This window comes from Phalacrocorax carbo, chromosome Z (assembly GCF_963921805.1).
Source record: "Phalacrocorax carbo chromosome Z, bPhaCar2.1, whole genome shotgun sequence".
In the NCBI taxonomy this organism is placed as follows: domain Eukaryota; kingdom Metazoa; phylum Chordata; class Aves; order Suliformes; family Phalacrocoracidae; genus Phalacrocorax; species Phalacrocorax carbo.
The window spans coordinates 13,966,155-13,980,637 of record NC_087548.1 but is presented as its reverse complement, the minus strand read 5'-3'; the positions used below and the strand labels follow the sequence as shown (position 1 = coordinate 13,980,637).

General features: G+C 40.0%; 1 protein-coding gene across 2 annotated transcripts; it reads right to left on the bottom strand.

Annotated features, from left to right (window-relative positions):
- Window positions 1-220: 220 nt before the first annotated feature.
- On the bottom strand, window positions 221-11,446 carry SUB1 (SUB1 regulator of transcription). Of its 2 annotated transcripts, none has more exons than XM_064439526.1 (5): window positions 11,428-11,446; window positions 9,351-9,423; window positions 7,588-7,707; window positions 2,621-2,729; window positions 221-465 (listed from the first exon to the last, which is right to left on the bottom strand). In XM_064439526.1, the coding sequence occupies exons 2-5, from the start codon at window positions 9,420-9,422 to the stop codon at window positions 386-388; spliced, it is 381 nt and encodes a 126-aa protein (XP_064295596.1). In that variant the 5' UTR covers window position 9,423; window positions 11,428-11,446; the 3' UTR covers window positions 221-385. The 2 variants fall into 2 exon arrangements, with proteins under 2 accessions (XP_064295596.1, XP_064295597.1); XM_064439527.1 differs by lacking the exon at window positions 11,428-11,446 and adding an exon at window positions 11,290-11,394.
- Between the last annotated feature and the right edge of the window lie 3,037 nt (window positions 11,447-14,483).

Sequence of the window (14,483 nt, the reverse complement as noted above, 5' to 3'; positions counted from 1 at the left end):
TTTAATAAATCTCCTTAGAAAATGAATTTGTATTAATATTCAGTTAACTAAACTGAAACTAAAACAAAGACTAAAGCTATGAGGTGGCCTTATCAGCAAACACCTTCAATCGAAAGGCCATAAACAAGTATGCTTTACATATTACTTGATTTGTTTATTTTACACAATGAGGTGAAAGCAACACAATTCATTTTAGTAAAGTATACACAAATAGCCTCACTCAGAATACACTTTTAATGCACATAAAAAAAGTATTCATCTTACAAATCGTTTTGCAATCCAAATATACAATAGCTTGGAAAACAATATTTTAGAAAACAAAAGCCAATGTAAAAAGACCGCTTAAAACAATCAAAATGATTAAAGTTTCTGTATGGCTCTGTCTTTACAGTTTTCTTACTGCATCATCAATATCAGAAATCTGTTCCTTCAGCTGGTTCCACTGTTCTGGATTTAAAGAAATACCTGAAATGCATTAAAAATAAACACTTAAGACAAAAAGAAAATTGTAGTGCAGGGTCTTGTATAATTACTATCAAGTCAGGTTCACACATGAAGTCTATGTCGTAACTATTAACGCTTGAGCTACCTCAACCACCATCTCAGGTACAAACTGAAACTACTCATTTGGAACACTTCAGTTTAACTTCAGACTTAAGCTTATATCCAGACAAGTTTAAATTACAAAGAAATTAGTACAGTGTAACAAATTAATTCACAACTGTCAGGCTAAAACATAGGAAGTGAAATACACCTCTGGCCTTGATAGAAGGCAGCACAAAAGCCCAGAATGAGACATTGGAAATAATTCTTATTCCTGGTGGCTCCTAAAAGCTATACCTGTATGGACTGAACTTCAATGCACTTTTAAAGTACCATGATTCTGGTGGGTTTTTTTCCTCCTGTGCCTTAAAGCACTGTAAATAACACATAGTATAAGTAACATTTTGGAGATACTCTGTTCCACTCCCTGGCACTCACAAACCAACATGGAAGTTACTTTTCACTTCAAATTCACTGTGGTTTCTAGTAACGTTCAATCAGTAATAATTCAGTGATCCACAACCATCTCCTCAGTTCCAAATTTGTACTCCCTCAAGCTCCACTCCAGAAACATGTTTCCTTTGTGCTTTAGTCTCCTCATTCTTCCCCTATGATCTCTATGCCATCTCCATTCAAGTTCAGACTCACAGGCCTACCTCACATACTCTCTCCAGCCAGGCTATTTACCCCCACCCTCCCCCCTCCATGATCAGGCTTCCTTCATTGCTTTCTCCCTGCAGGTGGAGCAGGACCTGAAAACAGGTGAAACTTTGAATTCTATTTTTGGGGCTCATTGCCTTTTTTTTTCCTTCTACCATCATTGTCTTATCAGAGCACCATCATAGCTTTTAGCAGCTCCTAGTGCATCATCAATGGAACATTCAACTAATCCTGTATCAGATTATTATTAATTTTATAACAAAGTTCAGACCTTTTTGCCACATTGATAAACATTTCTATCTAAATCATGTAATTTGTCACTTGGTCTACCCAGCCAATCTCATTGAGTTTGCCACTCAAACTGCATATACAACTTCTACCTCAGAACACAGCAGGTTAAAGTCCTTAGAAGTTAATCTTTTTTTGGTAAGTAGCAACAACAAACCCAAACCAATAAATTTTCCTGTACAGTACCAGTACACCTGTTCATAGAAAGCTGTTCTCAGTCGTTAGTTTAAGAAACGTTGAAAAGCTTTCAAAATGTCTATTCACAGAGTTGCTCCTGGACACACCAGAAGAACGTAACAAACCTTATGCTGACTATACATTAAACGTCTTCAATCTGCAGGGCAGAATGTTTCATACTTACCTCTTGCCTTGGCACAATAGAAAAGGCTACTTTTAATCAGTTTTCAGAACAGAAGCAACATGACATTAAGCAAAGCACAACTACTGCAACTATCCTCGCACCCTTGTCTTGCAGATGGCAAAGTTCTGAAAACAGTCCAGTGAAGGCATGCCATAAAAAGCAGGTATGAGAGTGGCAATTGAAGGTACAATGGCTTATACTGTGCTGCAGATTAGAAGCACAGTACCAAAACTTGAACACTTGAGGAATTTTCACGTCAACTAAAATCTTGGCATATCTTTTCCAAAATTAGTCAGGTTGAATGTTTTATTTTAATCTAATATTTGATAGAAATTGAAGGACATAATTGTTTCAAAGAAATTAACATATTGCCACAAACAAGTAAATTAAATCTTTTCAGTGAATTCTGAAATAAGAAATCCAATTGTAATAAAAGATAGAAATTGTGTTAAGTTAATCAAAGGATGGAAAAAACCAACGTGGCTATGTTTATAACTCCTATACTGAATTTGCTTGTATTCGATGCCTTGTTTTCCATAAATCGTGGAGGATCCATTTAGGAAAGCAGACTCAAGCCAATAAACCCACTTTGCTTTTGTTCATAATGGACAGAGAAAACTAATAATTTGTTAAAGTATAAATTATAAAGAAGTAAAAAATATTACTTTAAAAATATCACGTAGCAACGAAGTGTAAAAATCTGATACACAAAGTTCTCCAGCAAACTGCAGACGTTTTAATACAGAATAACACAAAGCAGAATGATACCTTTTCTGCCAGGCTTCATTTCACCTTCTTGATCCATCCAATATTCTCTAATATCAATTAAGACTTTCCCTTTAAAATCACGAACACTGACATATCTCATTTTGCCAATCTGTCAAAACACATATAAAGGTCTTTTAGGTATTTTACATATTACAGCATTCACTTTTTCCAGCAGCATCAGACTCGGACATGTGACACTGCACACTGCAGCTTATTTTAGACACCAGAGAAACAACTAGATCAAATGCTTAATCCAGAGTAGTCAGTAGGCTAATAAGTAACGACAATATAAATGGATGAACAACTTAAAATGAGTGAGCATTCAATGCTCAACGCAAAAGCAGCCCTCCTAGAATAAAAATACCAATATTCTTAACACACTTCTTACAAAAGCCACTAATTATTTACTGTTTTCTGAAATTAAATTTTGTCTCTGTTGTAACAATCTATGTTTGCAGCAGTTGTAAACAAAAACAGGGAAAGAGGGAGCTTTACTCCCAAATCTAAATTTTAGTCCATTCCATATGTACAGAAAGCAAATTAGATATTCACATGAGATAACCATCATTTCTAGAGGCGTTTTTGTTTGTGGTTTTATTTTTTGTTTCCCTTTTTTTAAAACACAGCGAATACAGATGGAGATGAAAGTTAGCCACCAGCTGTCCCATGCCTGCTCTCAAGTCCTGGCACTTTACTGGAACTGTGGTTAAAAGACTATCTCATTGTACCAGATATTCAAAAAAACATCAAATACTTTAAGTTTACCAGCACGTAGCATGATATAAAGTGACTTTGGAATTCCATAATTTCTGCACCACAGTGGCTTAACTGAATTATGAGGGCACCTTTTTTGGGGGCTGGAGGGCGGGGGGGGTGGGGGTGGGAGAAGTCACACTGACACCTATGGGTATACTGCATATTTAGGATCATTAAAGGTATTTCCAAATTGGATAAAACCCCCTATTTTTTCACATAAATTCAAAGCATAATGTGAATTTGAGATTCAGAAATTACATAATAAGAACACAACAAAATACAATTCATGTAAAAAACTTTTAGAATTCTGTATGCACCTTTTGGATACGCTCTATGAATAAAGAACACATTCTAAAGTAAACAATTCCAAAATAGAATACTCCTTACTGATAAAACATTAACTTCAGTTTTCAACGTCCTTATTTTATGAATCCTGCATTTTGATGCAATTTAACAAGGGCCCAAACACATATTAATAGCATTAAGTCTGACCAGAAAGACTGAACAACTCTCCAATCAATTAAAATAATCCACAGATGTTTAAGTTATAAGGTGTTATTTCACAAAACAGACATAAACAAGAATGCTTTACTGTTTGATTAAAGTAATTTATCTTCTTATGCAGATTATGCTAAATTAACTCTAAAATTGATTTTAAAACAATTAGGTCATCTTTAGGTACCGTAAGCCTGAAGCAGTTTTCCTACTTCAAAGCATCCCTTAAAAGGAACCAGGCATTACAGTTTACAAGACTGTATTTTTTGATTAATTTATTAAATACTTTCAGAGTACTACAAATTTAACATTCAAAAATAAGGTATGATGTCATGGTAGCTCAGTTCTTTCAGACCAAACTTGGTACCATGCCCAAGTCCATCAGCACTGCTGGCAAAGAATGTCCCAAAGAGCCTACATGAACACTGTGCAAAAGCTGCCACTGCTAAAAGCTTAAAATAGGCTTCTAAGGTACAGCTTCAGTTAACATCTAAGGTTAAAAACCTGAACGAAAATCTAGATTTAAGTAAATTGCTGTTTCTTGATGTTCAGTTTCCTGCAATGCTGTCACAGATTCATTTCTGAACAATTATTTTTTCACACAGCAGCTGATAGTCCTAGAATAATTTCACTAATCTAAGACACCTTTGCATCACTATAACTTCAGTAGTGTTCCAAGGGTTGTATTGCTTTATAGCAGCATAGTTACTGCTGTTCAGCCTTCACAGACAACGTTGCATGCTTTTTATTAAACATTACAGCTCCTTAGATTACAGTAGTCTATTGAATTATATCAGTCAGAAGACATGAAAAGCACTATTTCCAGGTTTCCGTTTCTTAGAGTAAAATGCACTGAACTGTGTCTCTGTTCCTTTCACAGCTATGCAACTGACTTCCTGTATGAGTTTCAGCAACCACCTTCTTCACCGTTTCTTCTCCTATTTCCAGTTTGCTTTGATTAAACTGTATACACACTATGGAAGCAGACACAGCAAAAAAAGCATCCTTCTTTCTTGGCTGATAACTATATGTATAGCATTAGAAGGAGCACAATAAACAGTTCTGTAAACAGTGAGATCTGAAAATTGATTGTGAAATACATCAATGACCACCTAAGTTTCAGAATGAATGTGCTAAACCAACAGCCTCTCCAGCGCAACATAAACTTAAATATTTATCTACTTTCAGGAGCATATGATAGGTAAAGACATTACAATGGGAAACCAAAGAACTTATTTCTCACAATTCAAAAAGCAAATACGACCCAAACTGGAAAAAAAAAAGGGGGGGTGAGGGGGGATGGACAACAACACACAGGCAACTTTAAGTGAAATGCCTGATCATGCAACATGGTTCCACTCTGGGTAGTCATTAATACTGCATCCTGACAGTATTAACAAACCTTATCCAAATCAGGCATAGGTAGATGACAGGATTTGACACAAAGCTCACGCTGGCTTGAAGCCACACAGGAATCTAATGTATCAACACTAAACCCTTCCACATTAACATGAATAATGCTTGTTCTTAGGGCCTCTACTAATACACCATGAACGCAAGTAAGAAATTTCCACACCTGAACTGCACCCAAATCCTTTAACAAAATGCAAACTATACCTATAAAACCTAAAAAGGCCAAGACATGTAAATAAATAAAATACACTTGGTCTCTTATACTGAATTAATTCTCTTCTACTTACATTTATACTGCTCTTCATAATTAGTTTTAAGAATACCACTACACCAACATTAGTCTCAAAAAAACCCCATAGATCTTTACGAAAATGCTGAATTTTCTGAATACAGCTGTCACAATGAGCTCTATATTAAGGGAAGCTGTATACTTTAAGAACACAATCTGACAGTGTAGAACAACAAGCCTCTTAAATTTAACATCATTTGCTGCCACTCCCACACACAGTATGGACACCACAGAACTTCTGACTATCCTATGAATACTTTACAGCCTGATTTCCATCAGTTGAAGCCACACTTGTAAGTTGTACTGCAAAGTAACTTGCACAGAGATCTTTTTACTGCCATGGGAAAGCAGAAAGTGGGGTTTCTGCTTTTACTAATAGTCCTAGAACACACAAAACCATACCTAAAAAAATTAACCAGCTTCTAGCATGGTCTCCTGTACGGGAGAGATAGGGGTATTTCTACACTGAAATAGTTCCTTCTTAGCTAACACACGTAAGCTGATGGAGCATGAAAAAAGTCACAATGCTTCATGTAACACAATAAGCGATCTAAAAAAATTTTTTGTTGTTGATTAACTAAAAGGCAGGCAGAGACTAAGTAGCACTGATGTTTTAGGTCAAGGTGATAGTAAAATATTTTTTATGTATTAGACTCAACACTGCAAGAATCCTGTTCTTATCAGACTAATAGTCCTCTGCTGTCTGTTTTTAGTAACTTTTTATTATTCTAGGTCAAAAAAGGTTGAAAGAAATCAGAGCACACAAATACTTTTGCTTTTATTTGAAAGAGTTTGGGTTTCTTTGCACCAGGAAGCACAAAAAATTTTAACAGCTTTTCCAAGGCTCAAATTTCTGAACTTATTACAAACATAGCATAAAGCTTATATACAGTTTTTTTGAGTTCCAACTGCAGTTCACCTCACAAGGTGTCACATTTTTCCTACATGGTTCAAACCATGCCCCAGCAGAACTTAAAATTTTATATTCTTCCTTTGATAGCAAAGTCCAGGCATTGCCTTCAACTGAAGCTCTCCCTCCCAACTATAAGTAAAGAGGAAAGCAAGAACTGATACATTAAAAATAACTGCCCTGTACTACAGTATCAGTTAAGCAGGTGGTCTCTCTACAAAAGATACTTTTTTTTGCTCCACTACTTTACACAGCTACAGTTCAAAACCACTTCTTTTGCCTAACTCAGTGTTGGGGCCATCTTATTAGACACCTCTCCCATACCTTTTCCTAAACTTCAGAATCAAAGTGTCTAAAAATTTAAGTTCCTTTCCAGCCAGCTAGTCAGAGACATTTAATAAGTGGTGATCCACACCCCAGAACAGGTAATTCTGCGGTACAGAATTCTTGCACAGCTGTTCTTGTATAGCTTTCAGCACACACTGCTACTGCCTGGGCTAACCCAAGGAACTGCAATACCCTGAATTCACAAATGCATGTTACTACAGGAAAAATGTACATTCATCCCATCTTAAAAAAAGGACAATGTCAAAAATTACAATCTTTCTGGATGTTCAGTGAGAAAAATCTGCATCATAAAACAAAGAAACAAGCAACACCTATTCCAAGATACTGCCTTGTAATACAGGACCTAAGCTGCCCTTGACCTAGTTAAATTGTAATGAAGAGTCCATACTTCAGATTCAAAGAACCTTTCTTTCAAGAGCCCTGATTAAAAAACACTTCCATGTAGAGACAGTCCTGATCTAATATTTGCCGTATACTTACGGTAAGTGCTGTATTTACCAAAAAAATGATTACCCAGTTACCATGGGCAAAGGCATGAGAATTAGAGATGCTACAACTCAGATTCTTTTACTCTGCTGAAAACCGAATGATTTTTCTGAGCACCTCATCTGCGTGCTAGCATTGTAATCACCTGTGGTCAAGGCTTCAGGAGACCAAGCATTATGCTGACAAGATATTCAGATCACCTCGTAAGATTTGTACCGTATATGATACAACATGTTACCTTAACCAGGCTCTAAGAATCCTCAGTTTTACCTGAAACATATTCTCATCTCTGTTACTGCTTTGCTTAGAAGAAGCTGCACCTTTTGAACTTTCACCAGTCTTCTGTTTCTTTACAGGCTTTTCTGGAGCTGCTTGCTTTTTCCGCTTTGCCTTGGAGCAAGAATAAAAGAAGAAAAGCATGAAGCACAACTCATTCTGTAAGTTACAGAAAATTTTACATTATAGGTCACAAACTACTACTATGCAATGCACATTTATCACCTGCCTGATGTGAAAGCAGGAATCCAATACTGAACACTAAAGACTGGAATTCAAAAATAATTTTCAAAAAATCTTCAAATGAGCCTAATTTTATTCTCAGTGAAGCTCACCATAATACTTTGGCTTTAAAGAGAACTGAATTAGATCAACATACATTTCAAAAATCCTACTCTTTCTGCACAGTAATACTGTCAGTTCAGTAGTTTTAATAAAAAATTTAAAGTCTGATAGAAGTTTCACCTTCCTTCCACTAAGTGCAACTAAAACTGCATTCAGCTTACAGCTCTCAAAAAAAAAAAAAGAATGAAAAAGGATCTGGAAACCTCCTCCATCAGAGTAATTTTTTGGTTTAAATCAACATCCAATCTCTGTCCACAGCATGATAAATAAAGCATGTTTTTAAAACATTCAGTCGGTATCACCTGTAAATGCTACAAAGTTACTATGTCTACTTAAGGTTATATATTAACCATGCCCACCAAAAAAAAAATCATACAAAGATACCAAAAATTAGTCTCACCTGCTCAAATCGTATGGTGGATAACCCCTTTTCAAGACAAACAGTTCCAACAAATATGAGAGGTTATAACAGGGGAAGAAAAACCAACCCACCTTACTGCCTCCTAAAGCAGACTGTTAGTCCCTTATCTCAAAAAAAAAAAAAATAGCCAGACCATTCCCTCTTATATTAATATCTAACAGAATGCCTAATTTGCAAAGTGCAATCAGGTCATGTTTGAACCAATTCAGTAAAGGAGACCTATTCTCTTCACATACTACACTAGAACACCTGATGTCTATGTTACCACCCAGCATTTCTTAAAAAGATAAATTCACTAGGTTTTCTCCTGGTTTTGTTCATAATGACTGGTACACCTATATGAACTTATAAATTAAATAACTGGGAACACTCAATTTATAGATTTAAAATAGTCAACATATGTTAAAATTAATCAACTCGAAGACATTCAGGTTCACTCAGCTTTTAAGTGAGAAACTAGCAGATGGTATTACAGTAAATATAATAATCAGAAACAGAGAAAAAGAACACGCAAAGAAGATATACAAGCAGCACACAGAGGACATGGCAAGTGGAGGTTTTCTAGTTTTGGACAAGTAATCCAGATTCCAAAACGGGGGTGGGGGTGGAGTGGTGTCTGTCCTCGTAATTAGTTTAAATTCTTGCCACCAGGGGCAGCTTAAACAGAAGCCTTCTATCACTTGCCACAAAGCAGCAGAATTCCAGGAAGCCTGTGGTTAGATAGATCTTACAGAAAACCCTGAAGAGAACAAAATGCAACTTAAAAAAAAGCTTACTGTAAGGCAAAATCCATCCTATCTGCCCAAACCCTAATCTTGGGAGGTGGGGTTTTTTGTTGTTAGTGTAGATGTTGGGAGGTGTGTTGGGCTAAGTGTTTAATAAATCATATGGAATGACATGCATGTTGTGACATAATGGTCACCTAATTCCTGAACACCAGCCTGAAACATAAAAGTTAATAGACTAGTAATGAACTGCATGTAACGTTCACCTTTTTGTCAACTTCACTATCTGAATCACTGGCAGATGAGCTTGAAGACACAAGTTCCTTCGACTTAGGCATTCTAGGAAGAGAAAAATAACGTGAGAACACCATATAAGGAATATGTCCCATTACGGCTAGAAAGGCATCTTCAAATCTCTTTGGAAAGGCTCATCTTATTCAAAATCCTCCTAAAGACTTCCCTGCCTTTTCATAGAAGCTTTAATACACATTATAGGCATGATCTCACTCTTCCGTCATTATATTTCTTCCCCTTTTTGCTGCAACTGCATTAAATGTAATGTTTTAGTTTCTGAACTGAATAGAAAGGGACTAAGTTTCATATACCCCTAGGTAGGGCAGGAACCACAATGTAAAACATACAACACAATGCTCTCCTCCAGTTAAATTCTTTATATTACATCCACAATTATAAACCATTAAGGACCAAGCATTACCTACACTCTTATATGGGCATTTTGCCCAGCTGGATTTGCAAGCAACACGGTGCATAGTCATCATACATTCAGCTGAAGTGCCCACCAATAATACAAAAGTCTGAAAAACACCTCAGATACAGTGAGCTACAGTATTGCAATTAGTATTTCTACTCCTGTCGCATTTGCCACACGAACGGACATTCAACTTTCCTTGAATGCACGCTGCCAGGTGTGCTTCTGCATCTAATATGCAAACATGTGGTTAGATATAGCAGTTGCACATCCTGCCTGCTATTAGAAACTCCTTGTAACAAATAAACAGCTCATTTGTTCTTTCAGAATAAAAATTAGCATCCCAGAGAGAAACTGAGTAAAATAAACTACGGTTAGGTAAGGCTAAGAAAAGATTAAATAAGCATATCTCAGGAAACAAAAAGGAAGAGCAGTGTTTTTAAACGGGCACTGAAAAAGTTATATGCAAATGAAAAAACAGTCCGATTAATGCTAACAGATGAACGCGGTTCTGAAGTCGGGTAAGTTCTGTCGTTAATAGCTTGAGGGAGAACGATGGAAGCTGGAGCACCGAAAATGAAACAAGGTATGGGGAAGCACACGTAACCACGCAGCAGGATGGAGGCAGAGGAGAGCGGGAATGGGGCAACGTCAAAATAAGCACAGCGATGGCATGAAACCGGGGAGACGAAAAAGAAGAAGCCGGATACGCGAGGGGCGCGGGCACCGCAGGGGATAACCCCAGGGTCTGCATCAGGATGAGGGAGTGACAATATGGAGGAAGGTGGGAGCGGAAACCAAAGGAAAAAGAAATAAGGGGTGGTTGGTGCCCCTCGGGAGAGGGCGGCAGGGAGAGCGTGAGCAGACACCGAATCACCGGGGAGAGCGAGGGCGGGATGAGACGGGCCAAGCGAGGACAAGGGAAAGATAGAGGGGAAAGAGAAGCCAGGACGAGCCAGAGACACCAAGTAGGCGGATCCCAGCCGCCATTTTCCTCCCCTATTCCTCTCATCCACGGAATGAGAGAAGTATTACCCCCAATGGGAAGGAACAAGGGCCCGAACAGGAGGGCGCGGGCAAGGGCGAGGGGTGGGAGCAAGCGGGCTGCAGGCCACCGGCGGCGGACGGAGTAAAAGGCAGTAGGAAAAAGCAGGGCCGGGGGTCGTCAGCGGGCAGGGCCAGATCCCGGCGTGGGGGCAACGCAGCCGGGCGCGTTACCGCCGCCATTTTCTCCCTCACTCAAATCCTCTTTGCCCCCCCAACACGGCAGCTTCTCCCGCCCCAGACCCGCTCCACAGCGGGACATCCCTCCCGCAGGGCATCCCTCCCGCAGGGCACGGCCGCCACTCGAGGGAAAGCGGAAGCCTCGCCCCGCGGTCGCCCCCCGCGCCGGCCAGTGTTGCCGGACGGAGGCCCCAGGGGCGGGCGGCTGGGGCGCGGGACTGAGAAAATGGCGGCAGCTGCGATGGGGCGCGAGAGGGGACCCCAACACTCACGTCCTGCTCCGCGCGCCGCTCCTCGCCTCCGCGAGAGGAACGGAAGTGACGCATCGCGGATCCCCACCTCTGCCCTACACCACGTGGGAAGGGGCGGGGGGGAGGTGTTTAAAGGGCACGCGTCCTTTTGTTACTTACTCCCGTTTCCCCCAGCGGCGGCGGTAGCAGCTGTAAGCGCTTCTTGCGGGGCTGGTTCCTGCGTTCGCTGCCTGACGCCAACCACGCACTGAGAGCGGCGGAAACGCGCCCCTCCGAAGGGGAAAACCAGCCCCGGAGGGGACGGGAAGGCTTAAAAACAATAAATCCATAAAATGGCGGTTTTCTTTCGGAGGCTGCGGCCGTCCCTCGATCTGGCGTCCCCCACCAGCCCCGCCCGCGGCAGCGCCGTGAGGCGGCGTCGCTGCGGCGGCTTTGCATAGCGAAACCGCAGCCCCGGGGCGGCCGAGGCGCTCTCCAGGAACGCGCCGGTTCCCCTTTAGTGCGCGGGGTGGCCCGGGCTTCGCGCTCCCTCCTGCCGGGCTCGGGGGCGGGCGAGCCTCGGGGCTCCGGTCTGGGCAGTGGCCGTGGGTCAAGCGCGGGGGACCCACGGTTAAAACGGGTCTCTGCGCCTCTTCTAAGGGTGTACTCTTTAAAAGCCCTCCCAGCAAAAAAAAGATAAAAAAAAAAATTAAAAAACCCACAAACCTTGAAAATATTATCTGACGACCTTGCCTATTTCTGTAGCGCGTTGACACCAGCAAGTGGTGCAGCCGGAGTGCCCTGCTGATGCCATCTCCTCAGTCGGGACTGGAAGAGGGTCTGCAGGCTTAGCCCATCTAAACAAGCACAACAGCTTCTGAGATAAAGCAAAATGACTTCTCTGTGGAGGGGAGGTGGGGGAAGGGTCCTCTGCCCCCAGTTTGTGAAAGGGGAATGCTTCTAGCAGCCTTTGCAAACTGCAATAGGCCAAGAATGCTCAGAGCATGAGGGGTTTCATGTTCCATCTCCCCTGTGTTGTCTGTTTGAGCCTGTACTTTCTTCTTTTTTATTTTCAGATTTAGCAGCATTAATATATTATCATAGTCAATACAACTTCACACAAAACTAACACAGCCTGTTATTGTTTGCTTACCGCTGTTTGCACCGGTGGGTTGTGTAGTGCTGTAAGTGTGGCAGGGTGGAAGAGCTTCGGATACATATTATCAGTTTAGTTTAGTCCCCTTCTCTTTATTATTATTACCTCTGTTGTTCCGAAAAGCAGGTTCATTTGCTCGGTGTGCGAAACGCCAAACTCCACACAGAGCGGAGGTATTTTATTCAAGTCATTTTTGTGCAAAGATTGGTGCTAGCTGGGAACCCACAAAGCGAGCACACCACACTGAGAAACTGCAAGGCATTTATACAGTTAAATGTGTCAGTCACAGCTAATATTCACACGCCTCAGCTAAGAATTGGTTAATGTCTTTCTTATTTGGATGCAATGGTACAGCTCACTTTTAATTCACCATGCATGCTCCTAGATTAAGGGACTGGGGGGGCGGTTCCTGGCCTATGGGCCTGATTTTTATTGTTATAACAAGGATATTTCCCCTACTGGGCACTTTGTTTTAGTTCTTATCTACATTCCAATTAGGTCTCCTTGACTACACACTTTATCACCCCATTCTCAGCAGTTTGTGAGGGCCGGGTTGTTTTCTTCGATCAGTGTCTCAGCTCCCCTCAAGGATATAGTCATAAAATAAGTGCTTTATCTCTCAGCTTCCGTCTCTGGCCCTCAACTTCTGTTTTGCCAGGCTCGCATAGTTTATTGTTATGTCTTTAGTGGACAGTTCCAAAAATTCCATTTTCTTAGGGATATCGCCTCTAGACTTGTGCTTTAGCTACAGTGACAATGCAAGCTTTTTGTAAAAAGTGGCAAGCAAACTATCCCAAATAGGAAGCCCCAGTCCCAGCTCGCAGATAAAGCTGGTTTTGGTACAGGTGGAGCGGGGTGGTGGTTCATCGGCTTCTGTAGTTTCAAGAACAAATGCCTGTTAGTAAAGTGTTTAAAATCAAAAGTCTTGGCCCTTTTTAAATTCCAAAGATCCCTGTTCACTAACATAGGCCAGAAGGATAGAAATCATCTTTAAAGAGGGAATGTTCCCCCAAAGTCAGCATTAGCAGCTGCAAGTCCTAAGCAGTGTTTCTGAAAAAATACCCATGGGAGGTGGGCGAAGAGGTTTTTAGAAGGGATCCATGAGGTCTTTACAGCCCTTACCAGCCCGCTGAGGTAAACTGGCTCTCAGTATGAGAGTCAGTTTTTCACTTTTACACCTTAGTAGCAGTAAAACAGGAAGTTAATACCAGAAATTAGAAGTGGTCTCTTTTAACTAATTCTTGGAAATTGGCTGTCTCATAATGTTATATATCTTGCAAATAGAGAAGAAAAATAGAAAAATATACGGTTCTTACTACATGCCTGACCTTTGGAAAGTAAAATATGGTTCTTTATACAGAATCAAAGCACAGTAAATCACTTGCACGCAAATATATTCATTATTACCACTGCACAAATATCAGGCTTGTCAAGCCACATAATTGTGGAAGATGAACAGATGATTTTTTAATACTTAATGCTTAACTCCAACAACAAAAAAAACCTACTCCACACAAGGCAGTCTCCACATGTAGAATATTAATTTAAAAAATACATAGCTAATCTTTCCAAGGCTTTTATTAACTTCTCATATTAGAATAGTAACGGCAATTCAGATCTCTGTAATCCCTATCTGCTTTGCAGGAGCATCACATTCAATTCAACAATTCTTTATGCATTTTTAATCAAGTCTTTCAGCCTCAAAATAAATTAAAATGATGAAGAAAAAGATTTTTCTGCTGGATATTAATGAGTTAATTTCTCCCACCTGCAATATTTCCTCCAAAGCAAGCACCAAGTTTATTTTTATAGTTGAATTCCCAAATAACAGGTCAGTGAGGGGAAAAGAGTGTTTGCTACAGGTGGGGTTTTTATGTTCTGTTTTTCAGTAATACTAGGTTTCTTAGAGAATTATTCTGGTTGTTGAGTATAGTGGCTGTTTGAGCTTTTTGGCAAATTACCCTTGCTATATTTTATTCTATTTAAAAAGAAGAAAGTGACACTCAGAAAAAATGCTGGCTTTAGAAAAGTGAGAAAGGAGCCTTAATTTTTACAAGGTAAATTTATTCTTTTACCTTCT